Genomic DNA, 12,270 nt, shown 5'->3' with positions numbered 1-12,270 from the left:
CAGAGCTCCCAGCTCCTCTGGCCCTTCCCCAGCCCTGCTCCAATCTAGGTTCCTTGCTTGGCACCTTGCAGCCAGGCCTTTCTCCCTCTACAGGCAGAGGCAGACTGAGTGGGCTCCTGGCTCACTGCCTCTTATAGGGGCCAGCTGGGCTTCATTGGGGCTTGGCCACAGCTGAGCCTACCTTCCCTAATCAGCCCAGGCTCCTTGCCCTTGTCCTTGCCCCAGCCACAGCCCTCTCCTGGGCTGTTTTAAGCCCCAAAGGGCAGGACCGGGTAACCTCCCCACTACAGGAGACTAGTGAGCTTCTTCTTGAGTTTCTGCCTCTACACTCAGAGCAATCTGTCTAGGTACTTCACTTTGATACTGGAGGTGTTGGTGTCAGCTTTAGTGTTGAGATCCTCTAGGCATGTCAGTGCCAGATCTTTCCTTGGTGCCATCTTCTCCATGCTAGTCTTAGGCATTGCCTGTCTGCTCAAGAGGATGTTGGAGGATACTGGCTTATCCACCAGCAGGATTCTGGAGCTAGTTTCCTCCGTGTCTGAGACCTTCATGGACTTTCAAGAAGGAGTTCAGCCTTGCTTTTGCAACTCTTTTAGCAAAGACAAACAAGCACAATGAGTATCTGCTTGGAATATGTGATTTCCCTAAGCGTAAGACACCTACTGTATCCATCCTGAAAAGGGATTAGTCCAGTGCAGGATGAACAGGGCTTGAAGCATGCAGGTTTCAATGTCACCATGTTAAGGAGCCCTGTACAGGGGACAGGATGTACAGAGAGGTCTACACAGTACAGTGTGTTCTATATGGGTCAGGTAGTTCCCAGTAGTCAAATATTGTAGATTGGAAGTACTTCTAAAGAAGTTTAGCCTAAGAATTAACAGGTCAGACATTCATTGGTACCATCTTGCTGCCACAAGCAGCAAAAGGGAACTAAGGGAGGGTCACAGGCACAATGCTCTTTATGCCCTCACACAGGAGCACAAGGAGGCACAAGAGTGGTCCCAATGGACACTGCTATAAAAACACTGCTCTACAGCCAAAATGCTTCTGAAATAAATGTAGTCAAACTTTACTAATTCTGGGTCACTGAGAACGAAAATGATGCTTAAAATTGTTCATTGGCTCTAGTTTTCAAGATATGCTATTGGGTCAGTATATACGACCCTTGACTTGGGAATGGCAGAGGATAAGTGAGTTATAAAGGGAAGGGATCTCAATTTAAACCAGAAATGACTAAAATACATCTTTGACTGGATCTATGAATAAATCTGACTGGGTTTGGACAGAACTTGCTTTTTAGGCAAAACAATGAATGACGCAATCTGAAGCTGGTATTGCGTCATACATGATATGAATTGCATCATGTTGTTCCTAGAAGTCATGGATGATGCAATCATAACGAAACTTACATCACTCTGCTGAACAAATTGCCCTATATCCGCTCTAGAAATCATACAGTGTCGTGCTCTCTTATTTGTCAGTGTTTGATTTTTGCAAAGGGACACATTTCTGTTTAGCCAAAGTGAGCAGAGATGCCTCGTACTTGTGTGAACAGTGCAGATAACTTCTGCTATGTTTGTGGTGAAGTGACTTTTGCATCACAAAAGCACAGTATAACCACTATGGTTAAGAAAGCCTATCACCTTTATTTTGGCTGCAAAATTGGAGAACAGGAGAAGAGGTGGGCCCCACACATATGCTGCAACACTTGTGCAACAAATCTTCGCCAGTGGTTGAACAGAAAAAGGAAATCTATGCCTTTTGCAGTGCCAATGATTTGGAGAGAGGCAACAGATCATAGCAGCAATTGTTACTTCTGCATGGTGCCTCCAGTTGGGAAAGGTGTGTCAAAGAAGAAAGTGGACTGTGCATTATCCAAACATTCCATCAGCTATACGCCCAGTACCCCACAGAGAAGGGCTGCCGGTTCCTAATGCACCAGAATCATTCTTACTTGAGTCAGACGAGGAAGAGGCTGAAACTTCTGGTCCTGAACAATCAATGTCACAGGACCCACATTTTCTCCCATCCTCCTCCTCTGAACCACACCTCATAACACAAGGTGAACTGAATGACCTTGTCAGGGATTTGGAACTACCCAAGAGTAAGGCAGAGCTGTTGGGCTCCACACTACAGCAGTGGAATCTCCTGGCAGGTGATGTTAGGGTTTCCATGTTCCGTGACCGTCAAAAGGATCTTGTCCCATTCTTCTTCATGGAAGGTGATCTTGTAGTCTGCAACAACATCGATGGTGTGATGGCAGCCCTCAACATTGTTCACGATCCAAATGAGTGAAGACTGTTCACTGATTCATTGAAGACTAGTCTTAAAGCTGTTTTACTGCATAATGGCAATGTTTTGCCATCAATTCCAGTTGGTCATGCAGTCCATATGAAGGAAACCTATGACAACATGAAATAACTTTTGAGGTGCATAAACTATGACCAACATCAGTGGCAGCTTTGTGGCGATTTGAAGGTTGTTGCTCTTGCTTGGTCTGCAGACTGGATACACAGTTTTCTCTGCAAATGGGATAGTCGTGCAAGAGATTCCCACTACATCAAGAAAGATTGGCCACTCCGACAGTCATTGGAGCCTGGGAGGAAAAGTGTTCAGCATCCACCCCTTGTTGAATCAAGGAAGATTTTGTTACCACCCTTACACATCAAGCTGGGTCTGATGAAGAACTTTGTCAAGGCCATTGACAAAACACAAGCAGCTTTCAAGTACCTCCGTGGAAAATTTCCAAGGTTAAGTGAAGCTAAGATAAAGGAAGGTGTCTTTGTTGGTCCTCAGATTCGTGAACTTCTTCGAGATGATGCATTTGACCATGCACTGCGTGGCAAGGAAAAGAGGGCATGGAAAGCCTTCCAGTTGTTGTTTCCGAAAAAATTTATTGCCACTAAGGCAGACAACTACAGGTTGTTGGTGGAAAACCTCCTCAAAGCATACAAAAGCCTTGGTTGCAACATGTCACTAAAGATACATATTTTTGCACTCATCTAGAGATTTTTTTTCCACCGAACTGCGGAGCAGTGAGCGATGAGCACAGCAAGGACATTGCAACAATGGAGAAATGCTATCAGGGCAAATGGAGCCCATCAATGCTTGCAGACTATTGCTGGACAGTGACAAGAGATGCTCCATTTAATGAATACAAGAGACAAGCCAAGAAGCGCCAAGTAGACACTGAATAGGACTAAACTATGTACATAATTTTTTGCCTCTTGTTTCATAATTTTTATTTATATAACCCTTTTGCTGATTTGTAAAGTGTTACATAAACAGGACAGGAGAAATATTATCATGTAAAGCGTTACATAAACAGGACAGGTGAAATATTATCATGTAAAGCAACCATAAACACATGGAGACCTAGGTTTACAATTTATGATTAAAACTTTATCTATACAATATACACAGATATCAAATGTAAACTTAAATATCTTAAACAGTAGCCAATCAGTTGTTAATTGTCATATTTGAATTCAGCACATCAAAATACATAAATAACACTTTATCTCTGAAGCAGACGACTTCTCAAATTGTAGACCAGTGAAATAAATAAATATGATCTTGTGTGCAGAAGGTACATTGGTGCCTACAGGGGGATCCATAGTGACACATACATGAAGAATATGCAAGCTTGTACTGAAACTAAAAGGACACCAAGAAATATCTATTGGATGCAAACTATAAAATTTTGTCGTCTTGTGAAACATACAGGCAAGTTAAAAGCCTGATAAAATTGGTTTATTGAATGAGGAGTCTTAAGATTTTCCGCTGTGCCTATGTAAGGTTTGATTCATATTTAATTTGATGCCCCAGATGGGTCAGTGGCAGGGACTGAATTCAGGACTTCTGGATCTAAATGCCTGAGTCACTACTGCCTGTGCTAAAAGAATCACCTCTGTTAGCTCAAAGATTGTAGCTAGCTTATAAGCCTGTGTGTCCAGCCACTAGAGAGAGCCACACTAAGTAAGCATGGGTAGACTTGTCTTAAAGAAACAACTGAAAAGCTATTTTCAAATAGACTTATGGGAATGTGAAAGTACAAATCACATCTTAGAAGCATAAGGGGGAAAAAAAATCAATGCAGTTACTGAATACAGTGAAGCCATCTTAACACACTAATGTTTCCTATACACTTATCCTCTGAATAGGATGAAGATAACTCTAAAAGTTTAGTAAATATAAAACACAGCCCTCAGATGCTGAAAGAAAACAGTGGTCTTTGTTTTTAAATACCTCAGTAAAGCATAACTAGAATATTTCTATCCCTAATAATAGGGTATGTCATAGCAATAAAGATCAACTGGAAGGTTTTTATAGTTAGTTCCCAGAGTTATTCTCTGGGACCAACATCAGGTCTCTCTCAGGTGAGACACTCCAATTCTAGAAAAAAGAACAGGAGTACTTGTGGCACCTTAGAGACTAACAAATTTATTAGAGCATAAGCTTTCGTGGGCTACAGCCCACTTCTTTGGATGCATAGAATGGAACATATATATATACACACATACAGAGAGCATGAACAGGTGGGAGTTGTCTTACCAACTCTGAGAGGCCAATTAAGTATGTGGGGGGAGAGGGGGACACTTTTGAAGTGATAATCAAGCTAGCCCAGTACAGACAGTTTGATAAGAAGTGTGAGAATACTTATAAGGGGAGATGGATTCAATGTTTGTAATGGCTCAGCCATTCCCAGTCCTTATTTAATCCTAAATTGATTGTATCTAGTTTGCATATCAATTCCAGCTCAGCAGTCTCTCTGTTTTTGAAGTTTTTCTGTTGTAAGATAGCCACCCGCAGGTCTGTCATTGAATGACCAGACAGGTTAAAGTGTTCTCCCACTGGTTTTTGAGTATTATGATTCCTGATGTCAGATTTGTGTCCATTAATTCTTTTGCGGAGAGACTGTCTGGTTTGGCCAATGTACATGGCAGAGGGGCATTGCTGGCACATGATGGCATATATCACATTGGTAGATGTGCAGGTGAATGAGCCCCTGATGGTGTGGCTGATAGGATTAGGTCCTATGATGATGATGATGTCACTTGAATAGATATGTGGACAGAGTTGGCATCGGGCTTTGTTACAAGGATAGGTTCCTGGGTCAGTGTTTTTGTTCAGTGATGTGTGGTTGCTTGTGAGTATTTGCTTTAGGTTGGGGGGTTGTCTGTAAGCGAGGACAGATTTGTTCCTGTGCTTTGTCAAGGAGTTTTTAGACAGCTCTGTTTCTAAAATTTGTATTGAAATAAGCATTTAGTGACAATTGGTTCTCTTAAAAACACTTCAGAAAAGCAAACACTTATATTTAATTTCCAGAACACATGTATGGAAATTTGAAAAAATGTGTCATCATGGAGCACTTCAATTTGGGAGAAATATGCTGGAGGTCTCAGATAGCAAGCAGTAAAATTTCTAAAAATTATAGAACTATTTTGGACCTCATTATCATAGATAAAGATGGAGTTCCCACTAGACTAGAAGTTGCTGGTTGCCTAGGAACCAGTGAACATGATCCAATTACATTCTATATGCGCAAACGGAGGGCTGTCCCAACCACAGGATATACACTTAGTGCTTCAGTTGAGGAAAATTTATGAAGAATTTAGACACACAAATGCGAATGAAATTTGGCAATTGTTTTAAGAGTTCGATAGCCAAAAATCCACAATTGCAAAAGAGGATAATTTAGTTTAAAAATCCCAATCTGGTTACTAAGGGAAGTGTAGGCAGCAATTATAAATTTAACCTTTTTTCCTTTTGAAGTAGATGGCAAACAGTATCAATTAGAAGCTTTATATAATAAAAAAAAAAAAAATCCATGGCTAGCAGGGCTAAGGACAAGTTTGTTTTTTAAGTATATCAGAAACAAAAACAATGGCATAGGCCCATTACTAGATGGAGACAGTAATTTGTTAATAACAATGCAGAAAAGGCAGAAGAGTTTAAATAAGTATCTCTGTTCTGTATTTGGAAAGAATGACAATGACAGACTCGTATCACAGAAGGATGAACTGCTTTCTAGTCCACTAACAAAGACATTAAACAGCATCTATTAGTGATAAACATTTTTAATTCAGAAGCCCAAATAACTGGCACCCAAGATTCCTAAAAAACAGTTGCTGGAGGAACTCTGGCCCATTATGTTAATTTTTAATAACTCTTACAATACTGGAAAGTTCCAGAAGACTGGGAGACTGCTAATATGGTGCCAATATTCAAAAAGGGGAAGTGGGAAGCATAGGTAACTATAGGTGGTTGGTCTGACATCAGTCCCAGGCAAAATAATGGGAAAACAGATACAGGATTCAATCAATAAAGAATTGAAGGATTAATATAGAATTAGTGCCAGTCAATATGGTTTTACTGACAATAGGTCTTGTCAAACAAACTTTTTTTTTCTTGAGATTACAAGTTTGGTTGATTAAAGGTGACTGCATAGAAGTAGACTTTTGTAGTACCACATGACATTTTGATTTAAAAACTAGCACTATACAACATCAACAGATCATATGCTAAATGTATTAAGAACTGGCTAACTGATAAATTGTACAAAGTAGTCACCAATGGGGAAAATAATCAAATGGTGGGGGGAGTTTCTAGTGGGGTTTTGCAGGGATCAGTTTTAGGCCCAATATTTTCATCAATCATCTGGAGGTAAATTAAGTCATTCCTGATAAAAATTTTCAGATGACAGACTGCCCTGCTCTCATTATTATTTACTCTCTGCCAATCACACAGAGGAAGCTGGATCACCCTAGGCAGCCCAGACCATGGGTTTACTGATAAACAGGATCAAAGTAGTAGCTGTTGGTTCATGGAAGGCCAAGAGCTTTGTGAAACTGTTCAGCCAGTTCAGGATCCTCTCTGAAGCAGCTGCCTTAGTTTTTCTACTTCCTTGCTTTTGTGGTAGGTATGTCATGCATATAGCAAGCTTAACTCGTACACAGTATCATGTTTGTGTACTACAGTAATAATATAAGAATGCTATTTTATCCCAGGTGTTACATCTTAGAGGTATACTGATGGTTTGCTACCATATTTGTATAGCTTAATTAAGAGGAATACTCATCTCAGTGAGGAAGGGTCCAGTAGTTGGTGCATTAGTCTGGGGCTTGAGAGACCCAGCTTCAATTCCCTGCCTTGCCACAAGTTTCCTAAGAGACCTTTAGCAAGTCATTTAGTCTGTGCCTCAGTTCCCTCCTGTAAAAATGGGAATAATTTTCTCCTACATCACAGGTACAGTAGAAATTGTGTGGAGCTCAGATATTACAGTAATGTGGGCCATAAAAGTACCTAAAATAGAGAGATCTCCATCCTAGAAACTTTACAAAGTATATTTTTCTTCTCAGTCCAATAACTGCATCACATTATGAAATTCTATCAAGCTCTCAAAACGTTAGTATACAAGGATCATAACGCAGCCAGTCACATTGGAGAAACCTTCTTCTCCAATGTTTCTAATACCTCATAACCCCTACACTGGATGGAATCAAGTTACTCAAAGACTGAAGGTTTACAGCTGTCCACAAAGAAACAATGGTCACTACTCAACACTAGTCCAACCAGCTTTATAATGAAAATAAGCCTATATACAGTATCATAAGCAGAGCTGGTAATGATGCGTATAGTTAAGGTTTTCCAACACTTTCCATGATAGGACTTTGGTAAAGTTTCAAACAATTAAAACAAGCTTTAACCTTTCAGGCTGAAATTTTCCATTGCAGGCAAAGGCCTCAAGCTGAGGTGGTGTGTGTGGTATGTATCTTTTAAGAAAGTTGCAGCAAAGAATCACTCAATTTTTTTTCCAATCCCACTTTGGGAAATAACTAATTGTTTTGCCCATGTTAAAAATCTCCCAACTCCTTTGTTGAAATGCTCTAGTAACTCCATGCTTTGGCGCACAAACTTGAAGTTTGGAAGAGGGAGTCACCGTAGTGTCAACCTTTTCCTGTTCCTATGAAAAACTGATCAAGTTACGACCTTTGAAAAATCAAGTCGTACGTGCTCAGGAAAGACTTGTTTGTCAGTTAAATTCTCAGAAGACTCCATCTGAACGAAGCATGCTCCAGCCCAGGTCTGCAGGAACTGAGAGAGACTTCCCTGCAATTGCTTCTTCTGGCTCCTGAAGGACATGGGACACTGAAACTGAAAGAAGAGACACCCTGTTTCCTGTGCTTTCAGTGCTCCAACTGCTGGCACCAGGGAGATTGGAACTGGCTGGTCAGAGAGGCTGGGGCAGATAAGTTGGGAAGGAAAACTAAGAAGGGAAGCCCAAGGAGGGAAGATTGGGAAACTCCTATGGAGTACGGGGGCTGGAATGAGGATCTGGAGAAGGAGGAGGAAAGACAGGAACAGGCTGGAGAGACAGGGGCAGAAGGGGTCAAATTGTGAGGTTGTCTGTGACCAGTAGAGCACACTGCCCTCCAGAACCTGGAATGGAATCCAAGATTTCTGAGTCTCATCATTCCTTTTCTATTAGTAAATATTGTGAAACCCTAAGTATGTGTCTCAGCCCCCTCTAGTGGCTGAGACACATGGAGAATGTCAACCTACTATGGCCATCAGTTTCTCTATTAATTCAAGTAGCCGTGGTAGTAGATCTAAACATTCCAACCCTGCTGATAAACCATGTGGGTGTCAATATGTCATCATGACAGAATTTTTGTTAGCTTTTAAAAAAGTTTAGGCAGAGGGGAACACTTTCAAAGTGAAAACAAAATATTGAATAACTGCTCATTCAGTGAGCATCATCCAGTCTGCACAATGAATGAGGCAGGGATCCTAGGGAGGGGGCAGCAATGTAATCACAAAATATACGCACAAGGGGAGTGAACTAAGTTGCACAGGCAACCTTAACTCTTGAATTTCCCAACTTTTCAGTGCTTCACTTTGCAACCTTTACCATAGCTTAGTGTGTAATATATATTAATACAGAAAAAACATAATTAAGTATGTGTAGCAAGCATACTTGATACAAACGCTCAAAAGCAAGGAAGTGAAAGTTAAGTCACCTAGCAGCACCTACCCATTATTCTTCCATACACAGACACAAACCTAACCATCATAAGAATTACCATATATCACAGATCACATACTGCAATTTTAACTCTGCCCTCTTTTAGCCCTTCTATACACACTCCCCCTTAATATTTTTTCCTTTCAACACCAGTAGTTGTGGATGTTTGGTATGCTACATGGATGTCTTGGGAGAGAGTAGTTTGGTAAAGGGTGAGTAAAGAAGGGTGGTTAAATGGTGTGATTGAAGGGTGACAAGCCTCAGGTGGCAATTAGGTTATAAGCAGACAAAACCCCAAGCAATTTTCCTACTTTAATTTTCCCTGTGCATTCTGTCTACAAGACTGGAAGCTCCTTAGGGGAGAGACTGTTGGTGTCAAATCACTAGTGTTAGTAGTAAAAAACTTTGTGAAAATGTGCCATGTTTTCTGATAAGTCTTATGGTATAAAATCATTCTATAATCAACATTTATGTCATTATGCACTAAATATGTCACTATGCCCCAGTTCTAGATATGATAGGGTAGTGGTTCTCAACCAGGGGTTTGCGGCCTCCTGCTAGGTCACAAACAATTTTCAGGGGGTCCGCCAGACAGGGCCAGTGTTAGATTTACAGGGGCCCAGGGCAGAAAACCAAAGCCCCACCATGTGGGGCTCAAGTCCAGGGCCCTGAGCCCTGCCACCTGGGGCTGAAGTCGAAGCCTGAGCAACTTAGCTTTGCAGGGGCCCCCTGTGGTGTGGGGCCCTGGGAAATAGCCTTGCTCGCTACTCCCTAATGCCGGCTCTGGCTTTTATATGAAGAAAAAAGTTGTTGTGTCGCAGGTGGCTCGTGGAGTTTTTATAACGTTGCGGGGAACTCACAAAGAAAAAGGTTGAGAACCCCTGTGATAGGGCATCTAACATTCGGGATTTCATAAGTAAATATTTTGGGAAACCCAGCTTAAATTCCCTGCTCTGCCACAAGTTTCCTGAGAGACCTGGGACAAGTCATTTAGTCTGTACCTCAGTTCCCCACCTATTTTCTATTACTGTACAGTTAGCCAGCACATTAATCTGCAAAACATGACCAATTGTGCTAATTATATGTACAAAGCTGTATACGATTATAATTTCTTATGCAGTTTGATACATCTTTCAATTGCCAACTGAAGACATTATTGAATTAAAAAGTTAATAGCTTTAAATACACTAATAAGCAAACAATGCAAAAACTGTGTTTCAATCAGCTGGAGTTCCATTTGTAGCACAATACACTTTTTAAATCAAGCTGGATGGAATGAAACATCTGATATAATAACGATAGTTTCACACTGTGAAAAAAAGTAAATTGTCCGTTTGATAGTGAATCCAAAATTGGGGAGTGGTTGTTATAGCGTACTTCTTGTCATCTATTATTAAATAACTGTATTGCACAGTACAGGCGGGAAAAAAGATTGTTGACATCTTTTACACTTCTGTTTTTGTATTTTAACTTTCTGCCTGATCTGACAGACCGGGCAAGTCCAAGCACTTGTCCCATGCAGATGGGCCCATTTAGGAGAAAGTGACACTGACAGCATTTGGAGTGTAGTCAAATACACAAGATATTCAAACTGAAAAGAACAGGAGTACTTGTGGCACCTTAGAGACTAACAAATTTATTAGAGCATAAGCTTTCGTGGACTACAGCCGACTTCTTCGGATGCATATAGAGTGGAATAAATATTGAGGAGCTCTATATGCATCCGAAGAAGTGGGCCGTAGTCCACGAAAGCTTATGCTCAAATAAATTTGTTAGTCTCTAAGGTGCCACAAGTACTCCTGTTCTTTTTGCGGATACAGACTAACGCAGCTGCTACTCTGAAAACTGAAAAGACAGAGCGGAAACTATTTCTCTCTCCAATCTTTCAGTCAGTCACCTGCGGGGTTAAGTTCTCAAACAAGAAGTTCGGTTGTGAGCATGACAGCATCCCTTTAAGGTACAATGGACACGAGTTTTGGACCTGAAACTGTTTCCCTAAATTCTGCCCGACTCACCTACATCAATCTACACGGGGCACAATCCTAGGGGCGCGCCACACACAGGTGCCAAGCCTCTGGGCACCACCTCTGCTCATCTACCTGCTGGACAAGGGCTGCCTGGGACCTCCGCCCCCCTTACCTGCACAAGGCACCGCCGCCCAAGGGCGGGGAGCAGGGAGGCACCAGACCCCGAGCCACGGCCCGGCGGTCAGAGAGCAGCATCACACACCTACCGTCTCCTTGGCAGCCGCCGCTACGGGGATGGGCAGCAGCCCCTGGGCCGGGCCGGGCTCTCCGGCTCCTGCGGGTCGGCGCTCGGCGGCTGCCTGCGCCCCACGGGGGCGGGGGGGCTCCGGCTGCCGCCCGGTCCGGCGCTCATAGAGCCGGTAGCCCAGGTAACAGGCGAGCGCCCCCCCGGCCGCCCCCGCCGCCATCCCCAGCTCCCCCCGCCGGCCCGGCCCCGCCGACTCCTGCCCCGCGCCGGCCCCCAGGGACCTGCCCAGCTCCGGCCCGCCGGGCAGGGACCAGGAGTGCGGGGGGCCCAGCAGGCGCCACCGCAGGAGGCTCCGCAGGGCGGCCATGGCCGCAGCTCAGCCCGAATGACGGGCAGAGCGAGCGGGGGGAGACGAACCGGCAGAAAGCTCGCGAGAGGGGGGCGGGGGAAGGCGAGACTCTCTCCATTCCAACCCCTTCCCCAGTCTCTCCTCACCCTCTGCAGTCTGCACCCCATCCCCGCCTCGCCCCCGTCCCCTCTCCTAATCCTCTGTCCCTCCAGCCGTCCATTCCAACCTCCTTCCCCTACACTTCCCAGCCCCTGCCCTCCCTTCACCATTGCCCCCTCTTACCATCTATCCCGTCCAACCCCCTCCTCTGCCTCAAGCCTTACTCCATCACCTCATCCCCTGCTCGTGCCGCCCCCAAAGTTTGGGGGAGTTCAGAGCCAGCATTGAACACTGAGCATGCCTCTGCAGCGATTGTAAAACGACCTGGTTTACAGTGTAGTGTATCTGACGGCCTAAGTGAAGTATGTTGGTGTTTTCAGGCAGGTAGTTCTGAGTGGATAAGAGACCACACTACAAAAGCCACCATCACAGCTGGCAGCAGAGCATTTAATGTGTACACTGAAATACTCCCATCATTCAAACAAGTAATCCATCTAGGGCAGATGTAAGGCACTTTGATGGGCCAATTTTGGCAAGCTTGGAGTGCCACTTCCCATTCTGTACATAAATAAGCCTTCAG

The 12,270-nt window shown here is 43.4% G+C and overlaps 1 protein-coding gene across 7 annotated transcripts in view; it reads right to left on the bottom strand.

The window, feature by feature from the left end:
* MICU3 (mitochondrial calcium uptake family member 3) overlaps positions 1-11,626 on the bottom strand; it is a 125,069-nt gene extending 113,443 nt beyond the window's left edge. For all 7 annotated transcript variants that reach the window (XM_054029579.1, XM_054029581.1, XM_054029582.1 and 4 more), the window contains exon 1: positions 11,262-11,626. In XM_054029579.1, the coding sequence (XP_053885554.1) occupies positions 11,262-11,609 (348 nt within the window). In that variant the 5' untranslated portion in view covers positions 11,610-11,626. The remainder of the gene's footprint in view (positions 1-11,261) is intronic.
* Between the last annotated feature and the right edge of the window lie 644 nt (positions 11,627-12,270).

Source organism: Malaclemys terrapin, chromosome 5 (assembly GCF_027887155.1).
Source record: "Malaclemys terrapin pileata isolate rMalTer1 chromosome 5, rMalTer1.hap1, whole genome shotgun sequence".
Classification (NCBI taxonomy): domain Eukaryota; kingdom Metazoa; phylum Chordata; order Testudines; family Emydidae; genus Malaclemys; species Malaclemys terrapin.
This window is presented reverse-complemented; position numbering and strand designations above follow the sequence as displayed.